Raw genomic sequence first — 17,004 nt, 5'->3', positions numbered from 1 at the left:
CTCATTTGTCATTTGATAAATTGTTAGAAAGAAAATTTTAGCATAATATAACTCAGTTGTCATTTGCTAAATTTATGGTTTTTATTTATATTTTTTATTATTTAATTATAATATTTTCATTTTATATTTGAAAGATAAATGAATTTTCTTTCAAACAATATTTTGTAAATGTATTTTTAAAAAAATAATCAATTAAAATTGTTATTATCATTGAATATCATTATTTTTGACATAATTTGAGTTTTCGTTTACATCAAAACTTATCATATTTTAGGATAATTTTAATTTAAAATGTAATTTTCATATTTTTCAAAAAAATTCTAAAAATATTTTTTAAATATTTTGTTTTAATTGTTAAAAAAATATTGAGTTGCATTTCAAATAAAAAGGTAAAGATATTAAAAATATTCTAATTAAAATATGTAAAATTTAATATAGTTTTAAGGAAATGGTCAAAATAAAAAAAATTATACATAAAATAATCATGATTTTTGTTAACTGGGTGGATCATTATTTATATGATATCGCACACGAAAGAAAAATTTCTGTTTTTAAAATTATCTAATTAACTCTATACTCATTTTTTTATATCTTTTATATGATATCACACATTCGTAAAAAAATAGATAGTTTAAGATGAAAAAGAAATATTTACTTAATGAATATAATATGAACGAATATTACAAATACATCATTTAATAAAATAAATAATTAAAAACCGAAAATTCATATGACGCGCGGATCACGGTCTAGTAAATTTTATAAAAAAAGCTTTGGAGAGTACGCAAATAAAAGAGATGTCAGGCACGATTGACCAAATTCACGAGGGGAGACTTTCGAGACAGCACGAGGGGCAACCTCAAGAGTCAACACGTCCTCATGTGTCTCCACTCTTCGTGCTTTGCGTTTTGGCTCAAATCAGAATGTGTGGAAGTTAAAATGTTTAATGTACAATTCTTAAAGACCATAGATTTGAAATTTCCATGTTTCTCCTATATATGGTTTTTTTTGAAACACTAATTTCATCAAGAATTTAGACATTTGGGTTACAACAGAAGAGGGAATTGTTTAAAACTCCAGAAACATGAAATATTTTTTTTTTGAAAAAGCAGAAACATGAAATATTACAATATAGCTAAAGTGATAATGGGGATGATTGGTAACTGCTGTACCTTTATATTTTTTGTTGTAGAATTTAATCTGTAGATTTATTTGCTGTAGCTTTCTTTGATGTAGATTTCTAAAGCACTAATTTTTTGCTCTGGAAATAAAGCTCTCTACAGCCATATTTTGATTTTGCAGAGATTTTTTTGCTGTGAGTTTTTTTAAGGAAAGCAAAGTTCGATTGGTTGATATATATAGCTGTAGACTAAATTTTGGCTGTTCAGAGTATTTACAGCCCCAACCAATCATCCCCAAGATGTGGTTTACTGAGTTAATATGAGTCTGTAATGTTGTCGACAAAAAAAAAAAAAAAAAAAAAAAAAGCTAAAGTGATAAGATAAAATGACAACGAATTTAGAGTAAGATTCGGATGAGTCGAAGTATATAATAGAGGCAGAAAATTATTTGGCTCGTCAAGCTACTAACAGAGTTCAGAGCGGATGAGACTCAATCTATCAAAATTCACGGCACCACCAAAAACTTGAGATTTATTCACTATAGATCATGACGTAAGTATCCAATCCACACCTCAGTGTATCGCCAAGATTTTCTACAATGTATATGACTTATTATCTCGTGATTTTAGGTCAAGTTGTAAAGTACACAACGTTGACACAATTGATAAGAAAATATTCGAATTTGAGAAACTAATAAAAATAAAAACCATAAGAAAATATAATCCAAATCTCTGTACTTATTGAAGTGATCTCCTCATTCATATGCTAGGTTGTGTAATGACCATATATTTGTTCGTTTAATTGTTGAGTGACTAAATGCAATCTTTAGACATTTAATTTGCTATGATAATAAATTTTGATGACAATGATATCAAAATCAGGCCAATGTTCAGTTCATTAAAACCAGAAAACAAAATTTTCGATTTGACTCGGACCACAGAACTAAGATTAAGACTTATCATCCAATAGTTTTCAGGACACATAATCAATCCAAAACTGACACAAAATAATTTAAAAAAACAAAAGGTGCCAAACATAAATTAGGTAGAAATACAAATAAAGTGGCCTAATGCATTACCGTCAGTAAGCAAACATCAAATCAAGATCAAAAAAGTCACCAAAGATGCAGCTCTTTCCTTCCAAACTTTTCCTCCGTTGTCGGCAGGCGAATCTATCCACTTGTAGGAAGACATAAAATAGAGAAAAAACTAGGCAGTAGGCTCCACTTTAGGATCATCTCAGAGATCCATTCTCTGCAACAAGTCGAAGCAACCTGTTCCCGTAAGAGCGGGCAAGCCAAGACATATTCTAGCTGAGGGAGTTTCAAGCCTATCCACTTCTCCATAAGTAGCTGCTTGAACAATAAACTTAGTGGCCGTCTCAAACGTCATTCTGCAGAACGGAGAAGTTGATTCTGCAATTCCTCCCATACGGCTCATTGGACGGTACCCACCAGAGAACGTCATGTAATCCGCGATGAGGTTCAAGTGCCTGATGCTAACTGAGATACCGTACGATTTGAAAACGTGGTTTATCTCCCTGATGATCGTCTCTCTAGCTGCTTCAACTCCAAAAGTGTTGAGCATGTCGTGGATGCTGTTGCTGTACAAGTACCTGACGTCAAGCTTGTCTTGAAACTCCCAGAGACCAGCAAAATCAACTCCTGATGCGTGGAGAGCTGGTGAGGCTTTCTTTTCTTCGTTGGAGATCTCTGCTCTCTCCTTTGGATTGTCTCCGTAGTATATCACTTGAGGATCACCACAGTTAGCTACCGTGCACCGTTCGATCTTCCCAAGGTTCTGGATGTAAACTTTCTGCGCTGTTTTTTGAGCAACCTGCGTGTAATAAAATAGTATGAGGGCTTAGCACACATCAGAGTCATAAAGGGTAATAATAGCTTCAAGGAAAAGGTACCTGAGCAAGTAATATATGAGGCTCATTTTTATGAAACTTGAAGTGGACCTCAAATGTCTTTCCTTTGCCTTCAGCAAAGATGTGTCTGTCTTTTTCACCACTGACAAATCTTTGTCTCTTCTTTTTTTTATTCTCTTGTTGAACATTCTTCACCTCTTTCTTCGCTTCCAAGGTATCTTCCTCCGGGGTATCTTCCTTGCTAACTTCTCCGTCCTCATCTTCATCATCATCCATCTCAGGGTCAACTACTCCACTAACTGAAGACGGTTCATTCTTCTCATCGTCATCACTCTCCTCATAATCCTGCTCATCTGTTGCTTGCTTCTTCCGTTTCTGTGCATCTGCACCAAGATCATCAGCCTCTGTATCCTCTCCCTCATCATCATCATCGTCATCATCACCTCCAGTCTTCTTTCCACTATCGGAATCATCATTATCCGTTTCGTTTCCGGATTTTGGACCGTTGTCTTTCTCAATCTTTATGCCCCTGATTCTCAAGAGCATTTTCATGTGAGTCTCTATAGCGTCTTCCAGCTTCCTCAGAAACGTGACCGTCATTGTCTCTTCCCAGTCTTCTTCGGTAATATCAGTGTGCTTTGGATAATGCTCTGGCTTGTATAGATTGATCTTAAGCTTGTGAATACTGCAAACTTCACCCCCATGAACTGCAAATGGTATGACGGACACTTCCATACTCTTGATAATATCTGCTACGGTAATCTTCCTCAACTTATCAGTGATTTGACTTGCATCATCACTGCACAAATGACAAAGTTCAAGCCAAAAAATCCAATTTCATATTACTAAGTGTTCTAAAAACCGGTCTAAACGGTCTCTAGGTGGCAAAAAATCAGTCTAGGCGTTCGTCTAATCAATAGTTCCCTAACGCATGACTACCGCCTAGCGATTTTTTAAACATATCCTAAATACTTTCTAAGAGAAGCTACCCATCAAGTGACCATAACTAAAGCAACTTACTTTGTTTTGCCCTTCAGCAACGGGCAGGTCATGATGGGTGTCTTAATGTCTGCAGCAGCAGTCATCAAGATCTCTTGTAAACGTGGAATACCAAGTGTCACATTCATCTCTCCACGTCCAGCAAGATGGAAAGTATTCAACCTGTAAATTGACAGCGCAAAAGAGAACTATAAGCAAATATTTAATGAAGGATTCAAAAGTTTCAAGGAAATAACTAACGTCATCTGTGTTGATGGCTCTCCTACAGATTGTGCAGCAAGTACACCCACAGGCTCCCCTGGCTGGGCGAGACTTGCAAAGAATTTTGACTTCACTAGCTTCAGAAGATCTTCTTGTCTCACCATTTTAGAAGCAATACGTTCTTTCATAGGCATTGCCTCTACAAACTTCTCAGCTCCCTTCTTAAGCGTAATAGGAAGATCAGTTATGTAACTACTGGATCCAGATAGCATGTCTTCGCTACATCTTTCAAGGAACATATCTTGATTCTGAATAACGTTAAATAACAACATAAGTTTCCGAGAAGCAGATAAAGATTAGGAAAAAGGCTAAACCGTTTGAAAAGGAATGTTTACTAATGTCATTTCTTGGAACTTTTCAATGAAGCTAGATCGATGAACATCCACGCCATCTTCACCATATTGGAACTGAATGATGGACCCATCAGCATCCCGTACTGTACAATCATAGTTGACTTTCAGGCTCTCAAGATTTTTCATCAAACATCTCTGTAGATACCCACTACGTGATGTCTTCACTGCAGTATCAACTAACCTGTGGACCAGAATGACTTAAGTGATTACAATGCGCCAGAAGAAAGATGGCAAAGACTCTTAGCAGAAATATCACAGGGGATGCAACAAAAGAACACTAAAAAAAAGCTCAAAGAATATAAGTTTTATACTACTTACCCTTCTCGTCCAGCCATACAATGAAAGTAGTATTCTTGGGGGCGAAGACCGCTAAGGAATCTGTCACTAATAAAACCTCCAGCTCTAGGTGACCAATCCCATGGATGGAAGCAAGGTAGTGTCTTCCCTGAAACCATTCGGGGAACTCTTTTTCCTTCTAAATCTTGCTGGCCAAGGTGAGAAGAAATTTGCTGGAAGTTAACCTGCACAACGTCAATAACATGAGAGAAATGACGAGAACTACTTGCACACCATTGAAAAAGTAAATCTATCAAATTGATGACAAGTTGTCTGTCTTTTGGTAAACTGCTTCTTTATCTAATTTCCAAAAATATATATATATATAGTTTGAAAACTTGGCATGAGCTAAATAAACAGCAGAAGAAGGAAAGTTCTAAGAACATGTAAGCTCAAAACCAATTTTTAGATACTGTAAATGCGTACTTGAACAAGCAAACTGAAGAAAAGACTCACCTTACTGCCCTTAGCCCCAGATATTGTCATCAGAGAGATACAATTCGTTCCAGGTGTTTTCAACAACCCATCAGAGAGCAAATCGTTCATCACCCCCTTGCCTGAACACTGGTTGAGCTCACTTACGACGCTCCTGTCCAAAGATGCCAAAGCAAGTTCGCCATCCTCATACAGAACTCGCTCAATTCTGGATTTCATGTCCTGAGGATCTGTAGGAAAGAGTAATCTGTGATTAGTTTATTTGGTAAACTAAAATTTCCTGCTTCATACTATACAATGTAACAAACGACCATGTCGATCAAGTACATACTCTGCCTCAAAAATACATACCTATTTGAGCATTAACATCAACGCCAAAGGTCTTACGGAGTACTTTTTCACCAACCCCTTCACATTCTCGAAGTTGCTCCGTCCTCTTTTCATCCACATCTTTCAAAATAATAAGATCATCAACTCCACAGGTGAAACCTTGAGTCTGAAAAGATGTTTAAGCAAAAGTTCAGGATACAAAAACTCCGTAACAAATGAAAACAAACTATAGACTTCATGAGAGCAAAAACCTGAAGGAAGACTGTGAAGAGACGACTAAAGACAGAAAGCAGGTTTCCTGCAGCATTTGGACCGTAGAGCTCATGCACTGTATGAACCAACCCATAGTCCGCAAACTGAGCCTTGTCAATCACACCGCGGACAAATTCATTCTTTCTGATGAGCAGTTTATCTTCATTAAAATCACTCTTCTTGCTCTTTTTGCTGGATTCTCCACTTTTAGACTTTGTTTCTCTTGTTCTACATTTGAAGAAGTCAACCGGAAGTTTTGTAGATTTCTCTACGCTGAATGGGGGATGGCCTTTGGTTATCTCATTTAACACTGCCGTGATGACCTAGAGCATAACAAGAGAACCACCTTGGTCAGAGAAACCAACAAAACTATAAACAGAACAAATAAATATCAGGGAGTGTTGTGATCACCTGCTTTCCTGTCCAAAGAGGTACTGGTTTCAAAATGGCAGGCGTGACAGTCAACAGCTCTGCATTAGAAGCTGATTGTGTGACTTTTTTGCCAGATCGTCCAGAAAAAGAACTGAGCACCATGTCAGTCACGCCGGAACTGAAGAGAAGCTGATTGAATTCCTCTTTGTCCAAAAAGGTGTCCCCTTTTGTAAGTAAAACCGAACTAACAATGTGGTCCTGTAAAGTAAAAATACAATGTCAATAAATACGACTCAGTTTGTGGAAATGAATAAAAAAGGTTTGAAGAAAAGCTTGGATGCAGAACCTGAATTAAAGCTCGAAGTGGATCACCATTAGAAGGCCTGGCATATTGGTTGTTGGCATTGACAATATTGTAAGCCTCAGATCGTGAAATCTCATCTTGTGGAAAATGGACATTCATCTCATCCCCATCGAAATCTGCATTGTATGTACTGGAACCAAAGTAGTTTTAAAATCAGTCCTGAGATACATCAAAATACATGTGAAAAGATCAACAGAGACATGGAAAATTGCATATCCTAGGAGTCTACCTGCAATTTGCATAGTGGAGACGAAGTGTTTTCTCCCCCTTAAGAACACGGACAATGTGAGCCATAATACTAGGTTTATGTAATGTTGGCTGTCATGACAAGAAAAACACTTGTAAGTGACATAGACAACCCAGAAGACACTTTCCAACATCGAGCTCAGAAAACTTGAGAAACAATTTAGATAAGAAAATCAACAGTACCACACCTGACGATTGACAAGGACGACGTCGCCATCTTGCATATGCCGGTAGACAGTTTTACATTCAAAGTTGACATCACAAGTTTTCCCAAGTTCTGTATTGACTCCTCGTGAGGACAGCAGCTTTCTTGCAATTGCTATTCGTGCTTTTTTGGTAGGAGGCAGCTTCATTGTAGATACTCTGTCAGAGTAGTGTGTTGCTCCAGGGTGAACGTCAGGACCATTAATGATAGCCTGCCTTAACTTTTTAACATTCCAAGGAGTCACCCTCTGCACCGGAAAAAAAAACATACATAAGGTTACAATACAGCTCGGACAAGCATCTTTGTGGAAAAAGACTATGTTTTCAAATTTGAAAAGCATTACAAGCAAAGATAATAGTTGTCTTCACATATGACTCTTCAGATCAATAAACCAAAATTTCATCCATCTAAGACTCTCGGGCGTGTGATTTAAAGTCAAAAGATTAGTGGTCAAATCAAGTAACAAGTGCAATAAACTGTTATATGACATCATACCTCAGGATAGCTCAATTTCAAAGCAAAGCAAGGAGGAATTCCAATGTCATTGACAGCGATAAAAGGATCTGGAGATATCACAGATCTGCAAGCATGATTCACTCTCTTTCCCATCATCTTTTGCCGAAACAGACCCTCTTTCTTCTCCAGCAGTTGACATATTCCAGTACCCTCTCTCTGGCTTTTAACTGTAACGGATAATATCAGTCAGTCGACAAGTGGGGCAATCAGTTGCTAGAAAAGAATAAGGATAGTTTTAGTGATAGATGCATCTAGAGCAAGTCAATGAGCAAGAAGCTAACCTGTGGCAGTCTTGCTATCAAACAAGACATTGACTGTTTCTTGAAGATTCATCCATATGGAAACTATCTTGGATAGACCTAATTTGTTAGTACAGGCATTTCCAAGGGCTATATTGGCTTCCAAGACCTTATTTAGCCCTGCGGTGTGAGCATGTTCCGTAACCTGTAAGAAACAAAAACGTAAATATATAAGTTAATGGGGGAAAGAGACACTGAAAGTGCCTCGCAGAGGCAATGCCAACAGCTATAACACAAACTCCAAATAGAAGTATATATGTAAAGTAGAACTTACGCTATCACCTCCTTTTGTTGGAGCTCTAAATTTAGTAGGAGGCACAAGAACACTCCCCAAAAAGAACATAGAATAGTCCATTTTTTCAGATCCACTCTTCCAAAGATCACCAATGAAGGAGCAAAACTCATACTCATTATCCCACAAACCTTCTAAGATTTCCTTGACCTGAAACAAATGTAATAAAACAGCAGAGACATTATAAATGTGGAAAATTCTTGTAAAGTTAAATTATATTAGAAACAAACCTCAATCGGTAAAAGGTCTCTTTTAGAAGCCTTCTTGAGATCTCCATAGTCTTTAGCTGCTTTCGAAGACTTTCCTTTTTTCTTTTTAGCACCATCTTCAACTTCATGTAATCCACTGATACCACTCTCATCACCGTCATCGGAATCTTCCCCACTGTTAGCGGACTTCTTAGCCTTAACCCCTCGCATTACATTAGCTCCAATGTCGATCGCTGACATACCATCCTGTTTGAAAAAGATTGTCATTAATGAGAATATCAAAGAGGAAGAAACAAAATTCAAGAGGACATACCAAGCGAACCCATCCGAAAATAGGCTTCTCTAGTTTAGGAGGCTTTGCTTTGCAAGACTCACACTTCCTTGACTTCAACCTAAGAAACTGATTGATTACGTCAGTGGCTTCAGCGAACTGAAGAGATGTCCATCTCTGCTTCCCCATGTCAGAGTCTTCACATTCCCCTGGTGATGAATCTGTGGGTTTAAGAGACAGCTGCTTAGCGGCAATCACATCACCTTTCATGATGAGTTTCAACTGAGAGACGCACCTTGCAACCTTAAAAATGAACCAAAGATATAAAGAAATTTTAGTAAACGCAAACGAGGAGCCAACTCTTATCAAGCTTGTTATCATATATACATATATGTAAATCTCATCTTACCACTTCCTTTTTAACCATAAAGTGATGGCAGAAGAAACATGTCCTCTGCAAAAAAATGAAAAGGAGATTGAACAGCAAAGGGTGGTAGATAGGACGGACAAGCTCGATACGCCCACAATGTCCTGGACAATCTAAATTGCGCTGATCACACGTTTTACACCTGCAATAATTGGAGAATGTAAAAAAGCTCAGATTAAGCAAACAATATGACGAGAGAATCATAGAAGCTAGTGTTCTAAAAATCGGTCTAGGCGACACCTAAGCGCCCATTAAAGCGCCTTTGAACATTGTCTCTCTAACTAAATTACCATTATAACTAACATGTTCAAGCAAGAGACAAAAGGAATAAAAAAAAATCAAATCTTTATATAAAAGTCCTTAAAAAAGGGAGAAGTCTTTACTTTGATCTATCATCCTCCATTGGACCCATAAGAGGATCATAGAGACCACCAGGGACAGGTCTCCCAACGTTATCGAGCAAGATGGGTTTTGTAACTTGAAGAACACTGTGCTTTCGGACATCTTCCTCTGTCATGAAGCTAAACCTAACGGATTCAACCACTTGGGAAGCTCCCTGGAGAAACCCAAAACCTCGAAGGCATTAGTTAAAACCATCAAAAGCACTGAACTTTATGAACCAGCAATCGAAAAACTATTAACAAACCTCTGTGGTGGTTTGAGCCATAGCGAGTGAGTTTTGCAAGAACGGAGAGAATTAGAGTTCAATTACTTTATCGCCGGTGATAACGCGGCGGCGCGAAGAACCTGCTTTATTTTCCTTCCCTGCAAATACGGCTTGAAGGGTTTTAGGTTGAAGATGAAAAAAAAATGTGTGTATTTATTAATTATGATTTATTTATGTAAAACCTTTTTTTATTTTATTTTTGTCTCCGTGTGTCCGGCCCAAAATTAAAAACCTTGTTGCCGACAAAAAAAAGCCCACTAGTTAACTTCGGCTTTTAATCATGTAATTAACTTTCAGATAGTGTCTCGTTAGTTAACGTTTTCTTCTGACATTTGTTAAATTTAGTCCATAAATCTCTAGTAATAACATACTATGTTGAATAATTTAAAGCAAGGTTCTTAAAATTAGTATAGGTGGTGTCTAAGACTCTGAGCCCCGGCCTAGGTCCAAAATAATTTTTAAAAATTTGATTTATACAATTCAAATAAGTTTAAACCGTTCAAAACAGTTTAAATCGATTTAAGTGAATCTAAACTAGTTTAAGTGTTAGATTAAATAATAATGTTAGTACAAATTCACAAATTATATAATTTATTTTCCTTTGTATGTCATCGTTTTATAATTAAACTCAAAAACTAAAATATTTTTATCAATGTAATAATCCGTGAATGTCTCTTAGTTAACTTTTTCTTCTATCATTTGTTAAATCTTGTCCAAGAATCTCTTGTGATAGCATACCCTGTTGAATGAATTTAAGAAAGAAAAAAAGAATATCGAAAATGAAAGTCTTTAAGAACAATCCCAACTTCCAATTCTAATAATATAAAGTTGTACAATGCCCTATGCACTTAAGAAGAAGAAAAATCACAAGGGAGTAGGCTGAGTAAATAGCAATAGTAGTAGCTAAACAAGATGGAGCTGATAATAATTAAGGGATTTCACTTGGGAGAGTTTTGTTTCTTATAACAAAACTGATACGCTTCTTGTCTGTGTTTTGATCTTTTCGACCCTTTCTTTTACTTCTGCTTCTCTACTTCTGTTTGGGAGGATGATCCTGAGTCGTTATGATTGTCTTTTGGCTTGGCTGGAACGACTTTGGCTGGGGTAGAACGCTCTGACTGAGAGGAACGGATCAGGATCTGCATACAGAGAGTGATGATGCCTAGACCAAGCGCCGAAAACGCGATGCCTTTCCATGAGGAGAAGAGATTTGACCAGTGCAAGAACTTCATTGCTCCAAGAATCAGTAGGCATGACCATGATAGAACCACCTGGAAGAAAAGATGAAGGGACTTGTGAGATTTTGAGTATTATAGATGGACCAGAGAGAATGTTTTGATGAGACTCACTGCAAGAGACTTTATGGGACGGCCAATGTTCTGTTCTTGCTGACCAGGGAAAGTGTCTGCAGCTATGTGTTTGTCTAATAGTGCATCCTGTACCACAGAGCCGAGAATAGAGAGTGAGTCAATATGAACTTTTAACTTAGCTTCTCTCTATGTTGAATCTTGTCACTATATCCATAATCTTAACCTTAGCCACAAACTGATCTCTGCACCACTGTGCAATTGCGTCATCTGATTCAGGCAAGTCTTTCATCGAGTGACACTTGATGTGAACATGCACCTGAAACCACCATCAATGGTTTGGGGGAATGGTCAGTGAGTTACAAAAAGCTTTGGAATCCGACGAGCCCTACGATTTCTAACACATTATAGGAGCAAAGGTAACATTCCACAAGATAAGGGTTGCAGCGAAAATGAAATGGATAGAGCTGTGAATACTATGAAATGCGTTGTGAGAAGAGTGCAAGTTGTAATTGCTATATGTTGCTTAATGATGATGACCTATTCATATGTTTCACATGCTTACCACAGAAGGTTGTCCTTTGAATAGTCTGAGCATCGTTGGGGGTGGAGATGTTTTTGGAATAGCCACGGTCATATCATAAATGGCTGGGACAAATGAACGCATATTACTAACAGCTGACACAAAACCCTGACAATAAAAACAAACCAAGTCTAATAATTAGTGCACAAAGATATCAAGTTGCCCTAAGAATGGGTAAAAAGAAAAATAGTAAAACTTACTTTGGTGCGAGGAATCAACACATTTCGAGGGACGGGCAGCTCAGAGGAGGCAGCGTACTCTTGTGCTGCTTTAAGTTTAGCCTCTGTAAATCGGGTTCCCTCCACGAAGAGTGCTAACCAGAAAGGTCTAGGGAAGTCGTTCAAGCGTTGAAGACCTGACTGTAAAATTTAGATAATAAACACACATAACTCATGAAGGGCCAACGAAGATTCTGCATTTTCGGGCTAATAAGCGTTTAAATGAATTGCACAAGAATAATAGAGATGCATGCATACCTTTAAAGTGCTTTCATCCTTTGCCCAGTTTCTTTCAAGAAACAGATACTCCGAGAACCACATTGACCAGCCTATGACCTGTATGTGCAAGTCAGATCATAGAATGAAAAGGAGAAGTATATGAACCTAAAGCAATGATCTTTTTTCTCAACCCAAATCCAGTTATCAAGTTTCTAACTTATAGCAGAGATTCAGAAATAAAATTGAAGATTGCTACTTTCTTTAAAATCTAGCAAGCACATCAGTAAACTTAATAGATCTCACATACGGGAAGAAATTTGGAAGACTTCTTCATTACAGCCAATGCGCTTCCCAGGCAGCCTGATCTCTGCAAGGAAAGAAAATACGAAACAATACATTAAAGATGTAACAAGCATAGCATTGAGCCTGTTATTATGATGCTATATTCTATCTGATCTCGTCAGTGGATGATTAAGGACTGTAACCTTCTATCTAAGAGAATCTATATTCACTAGAAACTAGAAAGTAACACATGGTCCCATTTCACAAATACAAGCTTGGTCACCAAGAGGTCTATGTTGAACCTCATTTACACATTCAAGCAAACATGACTATCTAGAGAAAAAATATGCATGAAACTTTGAGATTAAGTTATGTACCTGAGCCAGAATCCACCCCACAAGCCAATCAATATCACTCCGATGATTACAAACGACAAGAGCATGTTCTTTGCCTGGATAAAAAGTATAGAAACAATCACTCAAGCTACAGAATCTTTCATATATATTATGACTTGTATATCAATAAGCAGGAACTTACCCATTCGATTGAAGGTTTCATTATCAGCAAACACTTGGATCTAGGGCAAAAGAAAAAGGAAGGTCTCAAAGGATATCATAACAAAATGGCAAAAAAAAATTGATGGTCTCAGTATGTTCCTTTACTAAGATAAGCTACCTTTATAACGAAAATATGCAGAGGCAAAGGTCTGCTTCCTAATCATTTATACTTAAAAACGGAAAAGACAATACCTTTACACCAGCCCACCAGTCAACAATCCAGACAAGCTCAAGCCACAAGGTTTCAGCAACCACCCGGTTGATTTTTCTGTACGTGTTCTTAGACAGAGGTCGAATAAGAACATAACAAATCGCCTGAAATAACAAACAAAAAAAAGTTGTAAAAACATCAAACGAAGCTCAGAGACAAGGCTCAATTCGCACTTAAGACATAAAAGATCCTTTCTTCAATCCCAAAACCTAGAAAACTCAGACGGACGGAGACAAACATTTCTCTCAGTCTAGTGAAAAATCAACATAAATAAAGGAACTTTACACTTCAAAAAACCACACAATAATAACTCTTATGTTCAGTGCAGGAGCCCTAATAACAGAGAAGAAGAAGAAGAAGAAGAGGAGATCTACAAACGCAGGAGAACATCAACGGAATCTTTTCAAAAAGGTTTCGAATTTTAGGAAACCCACCTGAAGGAGATTAACAACGAGACCAGATATGAAGAAGAGAATGCCCAGAGGCACAATCACAGCTGCTGCCATCGCCATGGAATAAACACACCAAAGCAGCTAATGTGATGATAACTCCGTTTCCAGATTCAAAAGGACAAGTTTTTTTGCAGATTGATTTTAAAAGACGAAAAATTAAATAACCCCAACCAGAAACAAATCGCTAAATTAACTTTTTGCGATTTTAATGTTTCCCGATACAGTTAGAATTTTGGGAGCGATTTTATTTTTATTTTTATTTTTCTATCATCGGTGTTATAAGGAGGAGTTAGATGATTACGAGGACACGGAATGGGCGTTTCTCTCTTTTATTTCATTCTAGCCCCTCTCTTTTGTAAATTATTTAAAATGTCCCCTTTCTCTTTTTATAATTCAATTAGGTCAACCAACTTTCTTTCATCTATATTTGAGTTCTGACGTAATATATTAGCTACAATTTTTTTTTGTTCAAATATTAGCTACAATTTATCTCTAGTCTAAACATCTTCAGATCACTTCTCCACCCAAAATCTTAACCATGGTTTTAATAAGTTTTAGACTCCGTTTGTATTTGCTTGCATATGAATTATGGAGGACTTAGTTCCTATGTTTCCTTTTGCATGTGTAAAAAAATGTTATGCATGTTTTTTATTTATTTATGCAAAGATTACATTCGGGTAGTTTAAATAAATATGTATCAAAAGCAAGATATTGTTCCAATTTTTACCAAAAAAAAAAAAAGATATTGTTCCAATCGAATTTAGACCATACGTGTTACGACCATTAACATGTAGCAAGATACTTGTTCGCAACAATTCTCCAAGCGTTCAAACTTTGCCAACATTATTAAACCATTATCACGACAAAAGTCCCATGTGAAACCCGCCCACAGTATATTTACATGTTTATCTTTGTAAACACTTAACGCCCCAGATTGATATCCATGGTATGCTACGAAGTGAGACTGTAAGAGACAAACTAATTATGCTTCTTTCTGTTTTTGCCATGCATATTCTAAAGGTGGGTTGTATACTATCGTGGATGTTGAGTCTTCCACTTTCTTCCGTATCGATCTTGTCAATTTTCTACTTCGCTTCTTTGTGGATTTTCATACATTTGATTGTTTCTGTTCACGTGATTGACATGGTCCAGATTGTTTAGTGCGGTGTAAAGTGTAAGAATCTTTCGTGTAATGAGACTTAATACGTTATCACTGTTGAAAGTTCTTTTAAGTAAAGTTCAAATATTTTTAATGATAAAGAGTTTCAAGGTACAAAAGAATATCGTTGAGGTGGTTGATCTATCAAACCTAATTTTATTTTTTTATATAAACAAATAAAAAATCAAAACAAAGTAAAGTAAAAAATAAGAAAATTTGATCTTAATTAGTGTTATTTATTTTTAAATGCATTTTGTTCGCCGCTTTATTAATATTCTCCAATATTATACTTCTTCTGTTTCATAATATATGATGTTTTGGCTTACTATATTATACTCCATCCATTCTAATATAATTTTAAAATCATTGAACCAATTATAAAAATGACTGTAAAATTTAATTAGCTGAACAGTTTCTAATAAAGTTAAAATTAATTTTAAAGTTTCAAAACATTTTATATTTTAAAACTAACATAAACCTTCTAAAACACCATATAACTTGAAACAGAGGAAAAGGAAGTATGTTTTTGCGAGAAAGGGGAAAACATAATTACAAGCAGAGTTGTCGAGTCTAGTTACAACTTTCTTATGTAAGATCATTTGTCTTAATTTATGTAGCATAGTCAAAGGCATGCATGTTCTCTATAATGTTAAGGCGGCAAGAAAGATTGTTACTTCTGTGATATACATCCCACTTTTTTTTTTGTCAACTTGAAATTTATTAAACAAGTTCATATTTTACAATAGGCCCAAGAGAAGGGCTAGACTAAAAAGGTCCAACAATGTCTAAATAGTTGGCCCAAATGCAAAAAAGAGAGGAGGTCCATGAAGAGCGGCCTAAAGTTTTTCAAGGCAACAACTGCGCCTTTACGATAAAGACGATACGAGAAAAAACTCGAAACACGTGTAAAGCTCAGAATGAGAAAAGAACACGTGCCGCTTGAGTCGATCCACCGCTTCAATGCCGACGACAATTCTTCCCCGGAACTCCAACCACCCGAAGACGAAAACGTCCAACGACAAAGGGAGATCGCTCACTGAGGAGCACCTGTTGAGAAGGGAATTGAAGCCGACATCAATTAACAAACCACCACTTCGATAAAGAGGAATCGAGCGCTGCGATCGATCTAAGAAATCGGATTCACCTGTAAATAAAAGCAGACACCTTTATAGATAAAGAGTAGCTCGAAGGTGAAGCGGCCCAACAAAGAGAAGGAGAGAACAATCAGATCCTTAGATAGAGAGACAATCGAGACCGAAAGAAAGCATAGTGAATCAGGGGCGAAGAGAAGAACCCAAAACAGAGGAACCGGTATGAACCACTCGCTAACAACATTGCCACAAAGGATGGTGAGATACGAGAGGGAAGCCGACGAAGACGGTGCTAAGGAAGCCACTGCTTCCTAGAGGCAAAAGCCGGCGAAGTCGGAGCTAAGATAGCCATCACTTCCCGAAGTCAAAAGCTGGTGAAGATAGTGTCATGGGAACCACCCCTTCCCAGAAACAACCATCTGATCTACTGATCACACAAACAAAAAGTTTTGAGAATTCTCAGCATCACCTCCGTAAAAGATATTAGAGACAGAACAGAGGGATGAGAGAGTTCTCAACGTATATACATCCCATTTTTCGAAAAAGAAATTTCAAATTATTTGACAAATAGTAATTTATACGTTTGATAGAACAATTCTCTCAAATAGTTTTTTAAAGTTTTTGTCACAAAAATAGTTCTCAAAAGAGAAAATAACCAAAATAACCTCTTTTATTTTAAATTTTTTAATAATTATTTTTTATTTTTTAAAATTTGAAACCATATCCCAAAAAATCCACCACTTTAACTCTAAACCATAAATCTAGATTAGTCAAATCCTAGGGAAAAAAATTATTTTTATCATTTAACAAAACTTATTTTAGTCAATTTTTATTAAAGCTATCATAGATTGTATAGTTGTTAGTCTTTGTCGAACAAGCTAGGATGTGTCAAACTATCAAGAACGATCTCATCATTCTGATGGTTGGATGTTTCTCATAGATGAATTGAGTTGATTACAAACTGACATTCCTGTCTTTGGTTCATGAAGTTTGTTACGTTAAACGAGGATGCGCATGATATGTTTTTGTTGGGATTACATTAAAAGTCTTCTAGCAAAACAAGAACTAAGCCCCGTTCGTTTGTACATCTGGAAGATG

At 36.6% G+C, this 17,004-nt stretch overlaps 2 protein-coding genes across 2 annotated transcripts; both read right to left on the bottom strand.

The window, feature by feature from the left end:
• Positions 1-1,998: 1,998 nt before the first annotated feature.
• On the bottom strand, positions 1,999-9,989 carry LOC106376431 (DNA-directed RNA polymerase I subunit 1-like). The gene is made up of 21 exons (XM_013816547.3): positions 9,807-9,989; positions 9,544-9,716; positions 9,143-9,302; positions 8,776-9,036; positions 8,484-8,708; positions 8,236-8,403; positions 7,944-8,106; positions 7,642-7,829; positions 7,130-7,393; positions 6,925-7,013; positions 6,678-6,825; positions 6,371-6,589; positions 5,959-6,282; positions 5,729-5,873; positions 5,399-5,607; positions 4,925-5,127; positions 4,589-4,787; positions 4,233-4,501; positions 4,014-4,154; positions 3,036-3,792; positions 1,999-2,956 (listed from the first exon to the last, which is right to left on the bottom strand). Exons 1-21 carry the CDS (start codon positions 9,825-9,827, stop codon positions 2,360-2,362), a joined length of 4,923 nt encoding a protein of 1,640 aa, XP_013672001.2. The 5' UTR covers positions 9,828-9,989; the 3' UTR covers positions 1,999-2,359.
• Positions 9,990-10,619: 630 nt separating this feature from the next.
• Positions 10,620-13,784, bottom strand: LOC106376348 (1-acyl-sn-glycerol-3-phosphate acyltransferase 2-like). Its single transcript, NM_001316052.1, has 11 exons — positions 13,639-13,784; positions 13,186-13,308; positions 12,974-13,013; positions 12,814-12,887; positions 12,462-12,521; positions 12,194-12,271; positions 11,918-12,076; positions 11,700-11,825; positions 11,361-11,453; positions 11,177-11,263; positions 10,620-11,098 (listed from the first exon to the last, which is right to left on the bottom strand). Exons 1-11 carry the CDS (start codon positions 13,714-13,716, stop codon positions 10,844-10,846), a joined length of 1,173 nt encoding a protein of 390 aa, NP_001302981.1. The 5' UTR covers positions 13,717-13,784; the 3' UTR covers positions 10,620-10,843.
• Positions 13,785-17,004: the final 3,220 nt, after the last annotated feature.

This window comes from Brassica napus, chromosome C8 (genome assembly GCF_020379485.1).
Source record: "Brassica napus cultivar Da-Ae chromosome C8, Da-Ae, whole genome shotgun sequence".
Classification (NCBI taxonomy): domain Eukaryota; kingdom Viridiplantae; phylum Streptophyta; class Magnoliopsida; order Brassicales; family Brassicaceae; genus Brassica; species Brassica napus.
This window is presented reverse-complemented; position numbering and strand designations above follow the sequence as displayed.